This window comes from Leptidea sinapis, chromosome 23 (genome assembly GCF_905404315.1).
Source record: "Leptidea sinapis chromosome 23, ilLepSina1.1, whole genome shotgun sequence".
NCBI lineage: Eukaryota > Metazoa > Arthropoda > Insecta > Lepidoptera > Pieridae > Leptidea > Leptidea sinapis.
Window position 1 is genome coordinate 5,165,308 of NC_066287.1, and position 15,364 is coordinate 5,180,671.

Below are 15,364 nucleotides of genomic sequence, written 5' to 3' on the forward strand. Positions count from 1 at the left end.
GGTGCAAATGGCGGCTTTATCACTATATAGTGATCTCTTTCAGGCAACCATTTGTAATGCAATAAAAGAGAAAGACAGTTCATTAAAAGGATAAGAAAAGTATTAAAAACAAACACACCCATAATATATACTATACTAAAATATAGATAAATATACATATAAGAGTGTTAAAGAATAACTACGTAAATAATAAATAGAAACAATAATTAACATTTCTGAATTGTTGAATTAAGTTGATGGATACAATACATACAGATAGATTCTATGAAATAGAGGACAGATAATGTTTTTTTGTTGATTTTTAAAAGGAGGCTAATGACTGTACTTGACGGATAGTAATCAAAGAGTGAAAGAGAATTAATAGTGAAAGAAGAATGATACCTATCAGATTTAAGGAAAGGAAATTAAGTATTTGTTTCGCAGCAGAGCGCAACGAGAACTCATACTGAGACCCTAGGAATCTGTCTGGTAAAGAGGAGTGTGTTGGCGAAAAATAATGGAATAAGGAAGGTGTAGAATGTGGGAATTGCGACGTAAACTTATAGGAAGCCAGTTGAGTTTTCTTCGGAAGAAGGAGATATGATCGTATTTACGTAGGTTAAATATGAAGCGAATACATAAATTTTGTATGCGTTCGAGTTTATCCAGCTGAGCCTCGGTAAAGATATGTGGTCTATCGTTATCTTGATGAAAGGGCGTTTTTATAGATCAGTTTCGGAAAAGTTTCTCAATTTCTTGCTTTAACCTCCTCAGCTGTTCGTATTAAATCGAAATCGATGGTTCTGTCTAGCGGTAAACGCTCATAATAAGCCCTTTGAATCCAACCGTACACACAATATCACCTTATTGCCTCAGTCTGTGAAGCTTGACCGTCCTTTCTCGAACGTTGATGGATAGATCTCATGATGGATGTAACCGCTCACTACTTCGTCGCCTCTTAATAATTTCTATAAACTTTTTATAGACAGACAAAGTCAACCAAAAAAAATAAACAAGACCTGTCCAACAAAAAGAATTTACTTCTTAAGGATTAACAATATAGGCGCGGTATTAACATTAGTAGGATTTCGCGACGAACACTTACCGCTCGTGCGCATTAACATTAACATCTTTTCAATTTATATATTATACGTAATTCCTGATCAATATCTTTTATTTCACTATCGCATTGTAGCAACAGCCTGTACATAGTCATATTGGTCCTTCGAGCCGGATTAAATCACCTTGTATATCATCTCATAAAGGAACTGTTTTCATGAGTATGTATAATGTGTTTTTGGTTACTGTTAACCAAGCATGAAGAACAAGAACAAACTCTTTCCACTGCAGGCGGATATTTAAGTGTTTGTTGAATAGAATACAATAGAAAAATATTTATAACATATCACCACCACACATTTATTAAATAACAAACCGTCTGGTTTGAGTAATAAATTCTTAGAACTAATAAAAGCAATTAAATAATACGAAAAAGTAGGTACTGTATAGTAGGGTAGAACTAGGGTAACTGCACACAGGACACACATACCTAACACTAAACCAATGGTATAACATAACGGGCAAGCAAATGCGTTTTATCTCATACTAGCTGACCTGACAGACGCTGTTCTGTCAATACAAAACAATGATGTAAATATTCGGAAATAATGTAGTCTAAAGCCATCGGAAATGTGTGATGAAAGTTAATGAGTTAAAAATGAAACAAAAAAAATATTTCTGAATGATATTGTAATATGTAGTAATAAAATGATAATGATTAATATCGTATTTGTCTATACAGCTTTTACATTGGCGCTTTTTAATTGCCAATTGTTTAAAGTATTAAAATGGATTTAGTACGTTATCCTAAAGAGATAGACTATATATATATATAAGATATACAAATCCATAACACATTATTTTACTATATCTCAAAGCGTTTTAAGACAGCGTTTACGTCGAAATCTCCCAGACGGGTTATTTTTTCTCACACCTCCCAACAAATATCATAAATGTTTACAAAAAATAAAACAAAAACATAAAAAAATATATACTTAACCATTTCTCGAGAACCACGCTATCCATTGGTGAAATCAGCATAAAAATCAGTGTGGTAGTTTTTGTGTTTAACGCGAACAGACAGACAGACAGACGCGGTTGGAGGAGTTTGTTTTATAATATCCAGTGTCTAGATAGATTTAAGTCCACACCGACGAAGAAGCGGGAACGGCTTGAATTATATTATATAAATAACCTAAGCGAATATAACAGACAAAAATAAAACCACAGAGAAGAAATAAAAATATTTATTTATATATTTATATTACAACCATTATTTTATCTAACACAAGTATCTTACAAGACGCGCGGCAGTTTTAAACTGTTTTCAAAAAAATCTCAAAAAAAATTACACTTTCATGTTGGTGAACGAAGTTTATGCGCTCAGGCGAATCACCGTCTAAATTCGTAGATATTTAATTGTTTTTGAGTAACATACAGACAGACACACACACAAACATTTACACTTAGAAGAATTTCTTCGCTTGAGCTTCCTTTTTCTCTCTGAAAAATGAAACAAAGAATATTTGTATTATCAAATGATAGTTTTACAAATACCCACATATAAAAGTAACTGTATGAATTATGGAAGTAAAAATAAACGTGCTACATTCGTAAATAATTTTATACAAATCCAATTATTAATAATCATGCAGGAACAAATCTATTTAGAAAGGTAAAAAAGATAATATAACACTGAATCATTATCCTTACATATAAATAGATTTGATAAATTGTAATCCATATTTTTTGCTTCGAAATAACAGGAAATTAATTCTCTATAAAATATCTTTTCATTGGCTAAAATTTTCCGTTGGTCACTCAGGTATATAAGTTATCTTAAAATAGCAATAAAAAGGCATCTACGCATTTTATTTGAAGAAGATTCTACAACTTTCTCAAAATATTGTAGATGTGTTATTAAATATTAAATTTTTTAACTTATTTGGTAGTTAATCATAGTAGTATTTTTCGATTTCATTTTCCAATTTTTTTATTAATGTAACATGGAATCTTACTTATTACTTACTTATAGTAATGTGTTTAAAAGTGTTAATTATTATTAACCATAATAATATATAGATATATATATCTAACCATCAAAAAGTAGAGATTTCAACGAACAAAAAGCCCACCGACTTTTTTGTAAAATCTGATATTTCGACGTGAAAATTTTCGATTGAAAATTGGTATAATTAGTTATCAAAATGAAGCGAAGTCTCTACGCAACGCCAAGTGATCCATTCACAGAGCGCTGGGTACCCAATTATGAGTTAAATTAGTTCGGGGTGAATGATTACCGAAATGTGTGGGATCTTATTACTTATTGGTGTATAACGAATAGTTATTTATGTAACTGTTAAAACATGAATGTGGGTGATAATAGAATCACATGAGTGTTTTATTACCTAATTATCAACAGTTGCATACAAGAATTTATCTACACCCAGAATATGAATCCTCTGAAAGATTCTGGAACAGTTAGCTTACTGCTAACATTAAAACACCAGTCCTAATAGTAACCTTATATCATTACTGATAATATACAAATAAACAAAGTATTAATGAAACAATTATTTATTTTAGTAGTAATTTACATTTTGTATAGTGCAATAATTAAAATTCACTCCAATATAATGTTCTTTTGCAGCGTTTAAAATGAATCGCTCATTTTTTGTAAACAAAACAATAAAAATATCGAATAAATATGGCGGGGATTCGAATAACATAATTTTTTTTACGTCGCGCGACGTTCTGGTAGTTTGGAACGCGCGTAAACGAAAATGTTCTTTTTTTGAAATTCATACAGATACCACGCATAGAGCAATAAGAATCTGGCTGTCTGTTGAAACTCTTTGCACATGAAGAGATCGAAAAAAAAACAGGAGTGTTGTTATGAAATTCAGTACAACATTACAACACTCATTTGGATGATGTTATGGTTATTAGAACATTGGGTGTTTTAATGTTGGCAATAAGCTAACTGTTTCAGAATCTTTATTAGAGGATTTAAAGCATGGGTGTAGATAAAACATATTATAATATAAAAATCTCACTTGTAAAGCGCGTAGAGCAGCATGAGGGCCAGCTGTGCCGACACCACCATCAGCAGGACCCCGGTGGACACGCACGACACGCTCGGACACGCCCCGCCCGCGCCACCGCCTAGCGCCGCCGGCGCTGGTGCCGATACCCTGGAACATACACGACGTTACCGACACCAACTCATAGCAAAGGTGGAGCTCAGAAAGTTCCACTCTTTATTCTTAAACTACTAGTTGGCCGTTGCATTCGCAACTAAAGGTTTTATCTCAATAAAATGTTTAATATGAGAATAATCATGGCATAAACAGAGGCGTCTGCTAATTCAATTATCATCGAGTTTTCATAGTGAAACATGCAGGGTAAGTCCATTAATTTGGCATAGCGACTCCCATTCTGCACGGACGCATTAGTAGGATATTGATTTTACTCATCTAGATATTTTTTTATGAAAATAAGGGACGAGACGAGCAGGATATTCAGCTGATGGTAATTGATATGCCCTGCCAATTACAATGCAGTGCCGCTCAGGATTACTGAAAAACCCAAGAATTCTGAGTGACACTACAACGGCGCTCGTCACCCAGACATATGATGTTAAGTCTCATTTGCCCAGTAATTTCACTAGCTACGGCGCCCATCAGACCAAAGCACAGTAATGCTTACATTACTGCTTCACACCAGAAATAGGATCCGTTGTGGTACCCATAATCTAGCCAGCATCCGGTGCAAGGGAGCCTACCACTGGTAAAATTGGTCGATAGATTGTGACAGCTGTGAATACGTCGAAAATAATTTAGGTTGACTTCTTCTATTTTGAGCATGCACGCACACTAACACAGTGACATACAAATCGCGAGTGTAAGACGTAGCTTGTCACGCACTCTAAAGTAATAAACTTTGCCTGTTTTCATCGATTGTCTAGCAGCAAGCGGTTCTATCTAGACGTATAATATCTAAGGAGAAGTAATCTTTTCGTGAATGTAATTTTAAATTATTTCATCACAAAAATATTTTTGCACAATATTATAAAGTTTTATTTAGATTTTGCGCTACAAGCTTTTTTTATTAAATGAATTTAGTTTGAAAAAAGGTTGTAAGTGGAGTACTGCGGCGTAAAACACAATATATTAAATTCAAATCAAAATCAAATCAAATCAAAATCAGTTTATTCACGTAGGTCACGGAAATGAAACTTATGAATGTCAAAAAAAAATATTTTTCTCATTGAATCTACCTAATAATTAATTAATTAATTTACCTAATAATCTAATAATTGATAAGTATAATATAGTCAGGGGGTATGCATTGGTTTTTTAGTGCACTGCAACCCTAACTATTCGTAGTTGAGCTTAACATTTGAAAATTTTGCGTCTCACCAATATTTTTTGCCGTTCTCTTCAGGTTGTGAATAATGTTATGTGAAATTGCTAACGAAGTAATCAAGTAATGAGAACAAATAAATATTGATTTTTCAAGAAATGAGCATATTAAAAAAAAAGATTATTTACGAACCCAATTATAAAAGTTTGGACACCTTTGCCTGCGGCCATTTTAATTTTTTCCCGCCCACACACCCATTTCATTCATGTACCCTTCGAAAGGCGTGCGGGTGGGGGCGAGCGACGTCGAAATCGATACTTTTGTATTAATAACAAACACCCGCCTTATTCGTCTGAGTCGCCGCGCCGCGCAAAGTCTAAAGTAGGCAGTCACACATTTATGATTTTTTTGATGATTTATACAGTACATTTATTTAGGCTATTAATATGGTAGGCGTTGCCTAATTGTCTATATGGTATGCACGCCCCTGAATATACAAATAAAATTTGAAATGAAAATTTTATGAACGATGCGGGACTCGAACCCACGACCTCTGGCGTTCCGTGCAGAGCACTGGCATCACCGCATCATTCATAAAATTTTGTTTTCAAATATTTTATTTGTGTATTAATACTTTTAAAACATAACAAACCCCTGAATATAGTTGAGTTGTGTGTCAGCTCACCTCTGTGCTACTCCGGCCAGGGTCTGCTTCACTTGGTTCACGTTGTCTCGCAACTCACTCAGGAACTGCGGGTTGACTGCAGCGCCCCCCGCCCCCGCACCGCCCCCCGCACTCAGCGCTGCGTCCGTCTTGCGCGCGATCTCCAATGTGAACGCCCTGTAATTCGCCATAATGTAAACAATCACGCAATGTATTTGTATCTAAACAATCCTATAAAAAAACTTATATATACCGAGTACAAGAACCAACCTTAGTCGCAGATACACTGTACACTACTTTAATATCTTAATCTAATATATAAAATTCTCATGTCGCGGTGTTTGTAGTTAAACTCCTTCGAAACGGCTTGACCGATTCTCATGAAATTTTGAGTGCATATTGGGTAGGTCTGAGAATCGGACAACATCTATTTTTCATCCCCCTAAATGTTAAGGGTCGTAATATAAGGGGGTATTTTTTTTTTTTTTTAAATTTGTTTGATTATGAGTCAGCATTAAAAATACATACATCTTCAAATTTTCACCCATCTACGATCAACACTTTTGTATCGCGTTTTTAATATCGGCAATACAACGTTTGCTAGATTAGCTAGTAATATATATATATATATTTCTTTTGTGCGTCTGTTGTAACTGAACTCTTCCTAAACGGCTGGACCGATTTTAATGAAACTTTCTGTGTATCTTCAGGTGGGTTCCAGAATGGTTTAGATTCACAATTGAACTACCTCCTAAACGGCTGGACCGATTTATCAAATTTGAGACGTGTGTACAGGACAACGTCTGTCGGGTCCACTAGTGAATATATATTTTCTGTTCTATCACATTCATCACATTTATATTATTTTACATATATAATATGTTTACAAAATTGTTTTTATATGAAAGATGGTAGTGTTTTGATGTGTTTTTTTTCTTTTTTAATTTTTATTTTTTACTGGCACTCCGACACTTAACCAGGTAGATGCTGAAAATCAGCGCTGCAACCAGTATTGGTTTACATCACAAGCTGAGCATCGGCCTTATCTTTTGCCACACAGGATATTTAGTTAAGTTAGGATTCAAATTCAAATATTTTTATTCAAAATAGGATTTAAAATCACTTATCGAACGTCAAAAACTATCACCCATTCAAAAGAGACTGCCTCAGACCTGAGAATAATGGGCGCAAGAAACTCAACGGGCTTTTTTTTAATATAAAATATGGATTACAATGTGATATCGTACAATAAACATTTATAATTAAAGAGCCTGAGGGTGTTCGCTTTATTCCCAGTCCGTGGTATCAGGATTAGGAGTATATATTAGGTATTTAGATTGTATTTTTATGTGTGTGGCATGGAATATATTTTTCTTATTTCTTATTTCAATACAATCAAAGGACGAGTAAAGGCCCACCACCGCCTGTACGCTATCAATCCTCATTTTATTCTTCTTCCGTATGGAACTGGGAAGTATTTCAAATTAAGGCGGAAACGCAATCACAGCACCCGTATATTTTATCCTTGTACGCACTGTGGATCTATTTTGTTATATTGGATTATTTTAATTCCCATAAATCATATCCTCAAGGCTTTTAAGAGGGGTAGAAGTGTAGATGCTCGTCCGGGCCTTACGCTTGGTGAAGGTAGACTTTAGTAGTCTCGCGTCAGTATCTGCACAGAGACCAATATTGGCGCATTTGATAGTTGGTACTTGTCTCCTGTCCATGTTTACAGCTAAGCATGCTTCCGATAGCCCGGTTACGAGGTCCAATGAGTGTTCGTCCGTTGATGAGTGACAATAATAAATGAACACACAAGTTACTATTGAGGGTATTTGTAAATTATTTAGTTTGTAATGGTTTTGTTTTGATTTTTTTTCTGCATAATTAATATTTGTATGTAGTTTTAAGTTGTTTCCTTTTTATTTTATAATTAATTAAGCATTACACTTCAAATTTAAATAATATTATGTTTTCCGACGACCTTTTGTACGCGATAAAACTCGAATGAGTCTTATGTATGTACAACAATTTTGATATCTATAATATGTAATTTGTTAATAAGAAATCAAAATAAATGAGGATCTCACTTGAGCTCGGAGACCGTGTTGATCATCATCTGGTTGTTGGACATGAAGACGTCCCAGTCGTGTCTCGTGATGGGGAACGCCGGCATCTGTCACAAGCACACATCCAATACTATTAAACAGGTTATGGTTCCTTAGAGCCCTAAGCCCGGTGATTTTTTGAGATGGCTGAACAAATAAAGCCATGACGTAGTTGAACGCAACATTTAGCTGCAGTCGGAAATTTAAACAATGATGTTGCCAACTAAAAATAATAACCTTTTCCATTGTATTAAAAATATACTAGAATACCACTTTAGAATTATAAGTGAAGTCTAAATACATATAAATGAAATATGTTGCACAACGTTTTCTCCTTGTAATTTTTTGTGCAAACTAAGCTTTGACACTGGTAATAAGATATGTTGATAATCTCTGAGTTGTCATTTTGACAGTGATATTTCTTTGTTTACATTTTTGATCTCGAATTACATTTCCGACTATAGATGGCTATACGGCGGTTGGACATTTAGAAAACATTTAAATTGATGATTTTGGATTGTTGAGTTAATTTAGGGTAGTTTTAGGTTTGCGTTGGATAATTCAGTTTAATGAAATTACTGAAAAACTACTAGTCAGTTAAAGCAATATTTATGAATTTGTAATAATTGGTACTTTAAGTTAGGTTAGCTTAGTTAAAGATCCCGGATAACTCGTAATCAGGGATCTTGATGACATTCGAGGAGGTTTTAGTGGGCATAAGTCTTTCTTAACTTTCCCCTCTTCTACCTAAGTAGAAGGGAGATTGAATTGGCTTGATTCCCAAACTCCTTCATCTTTGTTAAAAAAAATTAAAAGTGAATATACATAAGTTTGTTAATATATGAAAGTAAGGAAAGTTATTTACCTCTCTGATGTCACATTGTGTATTGGTCATTGTATATTTAAAACACTGACCTCTACTATTTACGACTGGATTGGCTGCTATACTTTTTCCAAGTGCTGTTGTGATGTTCGCCATTTTGGCGCTGTTGGTAAGGCGAGAGTCTGCGGTACTAAAATTCTGAAGACGACCTCAGCTAACCAAACATCGATACATGGTGGGAAACTATTTAATGATAAATGTGCAAGTACTAAATTACGTTAATTCCTGCAGTCTAAATAACACGGAAAACGAACGAAATCAATTCAAAATGCAACAATACTTCAAAGTACTGTTCGCTTCTTTTGTATTATACATCAAAATTAGTTCTCTGGACGCTCGCGAGTGGCGCTTCAAATAGGCACAAAAATCTGCTGTCAAACATATGAGGCAGCCTGTCCAGTGGTAGGTATATATTACAGGTGAGTGATTTAAAAAAACAACTGAGTATAATGAACATTGTAGTATAATACCTGCACCTGTTGTCCCGGCTGTACGGGTTGGCCCGTCTGGCTCTGGCTGTATACGGCCGTCAACATCGACAGGGAGTTCATCTGCTTGCCGATCACCTGCCGACATAACACAAGGGTAGGGTCCGAACTTAGAAAGGTGTCTCAATACGTGCTCTGTGATCAAATTTATTGTTGTCTTTTAGTATAGTATAGTAACAGAGAACCTTCTGGAAAACAGGCCTTAGATCTGATCAATGACAGGTTTCAGTCACGTAATAGTTATTTATGCAACTGTTGTGTGTAATAAGGGGTATTAAAACACGAATGGGGGTGTGATAATAGTATCACATGAGTGTTTTAATATCTAATTATAAACAGTTGCATTCAAGACTTTATCTACACCAATAATATCATTCCTCTATAAAAAGATTCTGAAACAAAGCCAGTCCTAGTAGCCATTACATCATCCAAACGAGTGTTGTAATGTTGTACTGAATTTCGTTACAACACTCGTTTGGATGATGTAATGGTTATTAGGACATTGTGTGTTTTAATGTTGGCAATGAGCTAACTGTTTTAGAATCTTTAATAGAGGATTTAATGCATGAGTGTAGATAAAATACTATTACATACTGATATAATTATTTTTATGAAGTTCACGTTGAATTTTCGTGAGTCATAAAATATGATATAATTTCGATAGATGCCTACCGCGTAAGGGAATTTCGAGCTCATGTCTCACTCGTTAAAGTCAAGTATGATATAACTTGCGTTTACATAAACAACCTGTTTAGTTGCTTATTGAAGTGAAAACTTCTTTAGCCGCGTTGGGCACTTTTTGGTAGGGGAAAATCTTATGATTGGCGCATGCAATGAATAAATAATTAAATAAATATATAATATGTATAGTTTGACACTTTTCGGATGGGTGAAATATCGTGAGGTCGTGAATTTCCAAAACAAGCAGTAAACGAACGATTAATAAAAATATAACCTATAAGTACTGATGAAGTATTAATAATCTTGTTAGTCTTATGATATTTTATATTATGATGTACATATGCTACAATGATGGCAAACATTCCTAGAATTCATGGTTTTCCATCTATTTTTTACAATTCTATGACGTATTTCTTCTGCTCCATGGTGTGATGAGGTTTTTCTTCTTCTCCACCTCGACTCAACTTTATTTGTGGAACCTAATATTAAAAAACTTAACGGTTATTTAGTTTAACTGGAATCTTATTATAACATTTTGCATACTTACACGCTTGTCGCATGATGCATGGAAAAGAGCAAGCAATACTTGAATAAAACTTATTAAGATAAAATGTATTTCGATATAATTATATCGATATGTGCAATTTTGTTGTGTGGCAAGATATTTTTATTGTTTACATTAATTATTCTAACATAAGTAACATTGATTAAACGTAAAGGTAAATGAACCATACGTCGTAATATTATGGTTCATTTTTAATTGTATGTTTTGCACATATAAAATATTAATTGTATTTAAATCGGAAAAGCATGATTACCGATGATAGGAAATCCCTTCTTTGGATATATTTTTATTGCCGCTGTGATTTCTACAGTCAAAAATGGCACAATAAGGCATATTTGTATATTTTTAAAAGATAATTTATGCTTCACGTGACATCAAATGACTGGTCTCACTTGAGCCCCGAGTGGGTACACAATAGTGGCGACAGGGTAACGCCCACATGCCACTGCCACTAGTTTTTTCTGTTCCGTGGTTTAAATAGTGATTTTGTTTGATAAATATATTATAAATTTAAAAATAAATTGAAATTAGTAATTTCATTGATTTTAAGCATTGCAAAATCTTAAATTTTAATACAAAAAAATCAAATTTTTCACTTCAATCGGCAGTCTCTACAACAGCCAATGATTTTTTCTTTCTTGTTATTTTTTCATTATTTACTACATTGTTCGACATCATTCGAGAACAATCCTTGGGGGTTATATATGAAGACGCACTTGATTCATTGAGCCTTCAGTGATCACAAACAATACATTCTAATGTAGTTAGTACGAGTTATTAGTACCTAGTAATTAACTGCATAAAATTATTTACGGAATTATACTGGTGTAGTTTTCCAAATCACAGACACAATGTTCCTGTTGTCTCACACATAATAATAATAGCAATTAAAAAAATTAAACAAACTAAAAAGGCCACGTTATGATTTTAAGTCTGAACAAAAAGATTGATGTTGACAAGTTCAGACGTGTCCAATCAAAAATGAAAGTTAAGCGATAAAAGACGAAAGGTGTTGATTTTTTTTTGAGTCGATTGCTATCTCTAAAACGTACACAGCAGACTAGCGAAACTCTAAGAAAAAAGCGATTCACTGAATTGTATGAAACGTGCAGTCATTGACAGATTGACAGATGAAAGCTATAATCTTGTACAAAAAAGGAGTACCGAAATCCACTACGTTTAAGCAACTGTTTGCTAAAAAACTTAGCCAGATTATACTTCTTTGCCAATCGCGATACTGTAATTACTACTATTTCAAACGTATGTCAAATAACTGCACGTTTCTTTCATACTAAACTAAATTCCAATTTTTACTTAGGCAGTCCGGCCTCTTAGTAAATAGTATTTACATCCTCTTTGGTATGTCATGTGATCGATTGTATACAGTATTTTATTTATTTCAACATTTATAAAGTATATTAATCTGTCACAAGGAGCAAGTTATTAATTCATATAAGATGAATAATCTACTTAAAAGAACTTCGTGAATTGTTTAATCAGTGTAATAGGCTAAGTGATCTGGACTCGTCTGGATTCAGGAGGTCTACTCGCAAAATCGACAACGATACATTCGGAATGATACGATAATACTCCGAATATATCGCAACTATCCTACTCTAACAAATGTTTGAATTCCTTATCGTTTATCGTTACCATAGACTAATATTTTGATTTTTTTACGATGTTAGTGTGAATTTAATATGTTCAAACCTAAACATTATCTGTGCTACATCGCTGTTAAATGTCAAAAGTCAAAACATAGTTTAGGCGCTAAGGACCATGCCAGACTCTGCACCACCAATTTGGTATCATAAAACACATAATGTAAACGTTAAAAAAATATGTAATGAAAATAATATGACCATTTAAAATTTAATAAATAATACAAAACTAGTGGATAATAAAATGTAAAAAAAAGTAACTAAACCCGTCTCGTCGACTTCCTATTTCTCAGGCGGCCATTTGCATTATTTCTACGCATAAACCATCAACAAAATGACTTAAATGACTTAGTAGTAAAAAAATCCTGTTAAATAGTAAATCACATATAATTATTTCAATAATATTTATTAAGTATGTATATTGTATGGCAAATATATCTAGACAACATGAAACGATATTAGCATCGACAGCCTAGAAGGTATCGTTGAGATTATCGTAAAAGTGACGTTTGATTATTTGTGAAATTCGAATATTCGTCTCTGACATTTTCAACTAAGAGTAGGGTTAGGACCGATAATATCGAATAATGTTTCGTTCGTTCAATCATCGTTTCGACATAGATTACGGTGTAACTAAGAGTAGGATTCGATAAGACTTAATGCCACGATTTATCGAATATCGATTTTAGGAGTAGGCCCCCTGATGATTTAAGAGATACGCGTGCGTACCAAGATGGCGCCCAGGTTAAGGTGTCAGCCGTCAGTGTCACCACTCACCTCGTCCACCTTCTTGTGCAGCTCGCGCGTCACGTCCTGGATGTGTCCCAGGCTCTGGAAGATCTGTCTCAGCTCGCGCTGTCCGTCCGACTCGAACCAGTCGTCCATCTCGTCTTTTTCGCGCACCTGGAAACACGCTACATTATGATGTCTGCCGATTATATTAACGTACTGTTTGCTTGAAAATTAAGGAAAACTTTCTTTTTAGGGAAGAGGGAAACAAATGAGCGTAAGGGTCACCTGATGGTAAGTGATCACCGCAGCCCACTCACTTGTGACCCCAAGGAAATCACACGAGATTTGCCGCAATGTTGCCCCTTTTTGTGGCTTGTTTTAACACCATTATTGGAACAAAACCCTAAGAATACAATAACCTATATACTTAATCTTAATTAGATACCATGATAAACCTTAACCATCCGACAAACTTACCAGTGGAAGGCTACTTTGCACAGGATGCCGGCTAGATTATGGGTACCACAACGGCTCCTATTTCTGCCGTGAAGCAGTAATGTGTATGTATTATTGTGTTTAGCTCTGAAGGGCGCCGTAGCTAGTGAAATTAGTGGGCCAATGAGACATAACATCTTACGTCTCAAGGTGACGAGCGCAATTGTGGTGCCTCTCAGAATTTTTGGATCTCTCCCATATTCACTGTGTGATTGAATGTTCACTGAAAAGTGTTAAACTTGCTTCTCAATACTATTAGTTTGAGTTTCTAAAATTATAATCTCTTTATCGGGTTCCCTTGCTGGTATTCACTTCTGTTATTAACTGTTTTGTTGGAACATTAGCTGAATATAAGTAAGTGCAGTACCCTTATTCATCTCTTATCTACATTTTTAGGAAACAAAATCACCACCTAACCTTAACTGTGATAGCTGGACTGACCTCATCGGGGTGTTCCTTCCTGTAGTCCTCCTTCTGCTGCTCCAACTTCTTCTGGTACTCCTGGTACTCCTGCGACAGCTTTTGTTGCTCGTCGTTGCTTATCTGCTGGCCACCTGCAACATGTATCGATTGTTTCAAGGAAGTAGAACAAGCTGGCGGACCAGAGACACAGCAGGCAACTGTCTATGTCTTAAGGAAACTCGCAGGTTGGAATATCAGGGGTCATTATTTGATCTGGCCCAGTCGCTTTTTATTGGCAGTGATACAAATACAACAACTAGAGCAGACAATATGTTTTTTTAAAGTGATTTTCCACACTTTTATATACAAATTTAATTCATTTTATACCGTCCGTTCCGATGACTCATAAATCTTCGTTTATTTGTTTAGAAACTCTAGTGTATTTGGGACATTAAAAGGTAACTTTTCACCAAAAGATAAAAATAAAAACATTAACCTTGGTTTTTTTAATCTTTCACAAAAATTTTGAGGTTATGTGAAAAAAGTTTGGAAACAAAAGCTGTAGATCTTTTTATTACCTACAACTTTGCTACTTAAGTTTTTTCCATAGAACTTGTAGTTTTGCCGGAAATTTAGATAAACCGTTTTTATCCTAAAACACCCAATCTTTTCCAGTTCCCGACCTAAGATCAGCCGTAATTTATTTTTCCTTTCATTTTTGTTATATTTTCTTCCTTTTTCAATAGGTTTCATCCTTCTATTATTTTTTTTTTTTCACTTTTCATCATTTTCAAAGGCTTCAGCACTGGTCTATTATGCCGAACAGGATGTGATAAGACATGACAGGTATATGACACACGGAGTTGCCATATTTACAGTTGCAGGACTATTAACTGTTAGCGGAAACAAGCCAAGCGAGATATACAACAGAAACTGTTTGTCACTTTCCAATAACAATCATGCAATGACACTTCAAAGTGTTACCAGTAGAAAATAAAATGAAACTGGAGATAAGAATATCTTATCAATTAACCAATAAAATTAATAATAAGTAATATTTTATTATAATTAATGTAGGAATACAACTGTAAGTATGTATTATAATAGTAGATTAGAAATAAATTGGTTTTATTATTATTATAAACCAGTTAGAGATTTCTTAAAAAATAGCTTACATTTATTAGGCACAAACCACATTTATTAAGCTGGTAAGATAAAAGAAAGTGACACAAAGCGTTCGTTGTTACTCTCCTTGTCAGCTTGGGTTTTTTTTTGGCAC

General features: G+C 34.4%; 1 protein-coding gene across 1 annotated transcript in view; it reads right to left on the minus strand.

Moving 5' to 3' along the window:
- Positions 1–2,270: 2,270 nt before the first annotated feature.
- Positions 2,271–15,364, minus strand: part of LOC126971389 (protein ERGIC-53) — a 35,031-nt gene continuing 21,937 nt past the window's right edge. Inside the window, exons 6-12 of the mRNA XM_050817699.1 lie at positions 14,125–14,237; positions 13,234–13,359; positions 9,532–9,627; positions 8,161–8,246; positions 6,089–6,244; positions 4,095–4,232; positions 2,271–2,541 (exon numbers count right to left, since the gene is read on the minus strand). Of these exons, the coding sequence (XP_050673656.1) occupies positions 2,505–2,541; positions 4,095–4,232; positions 6,089–6,244; positions 8,161–8,246; positions 9,532–9,627; positions 13,234–13,359; positions 14,125–14,237 (752 nt within the window). The 3' untranslated portion in view covers positions 2,271–2,504. The remainder of the gene's footprint in view (positions 2,542–4,094; positions 4,233–6,088; positions 6,245–8,160; positions 8,247–9,531; positions 9,628–13,233; positions 13,360–14,124; positions 14,238–15,364) is intronic.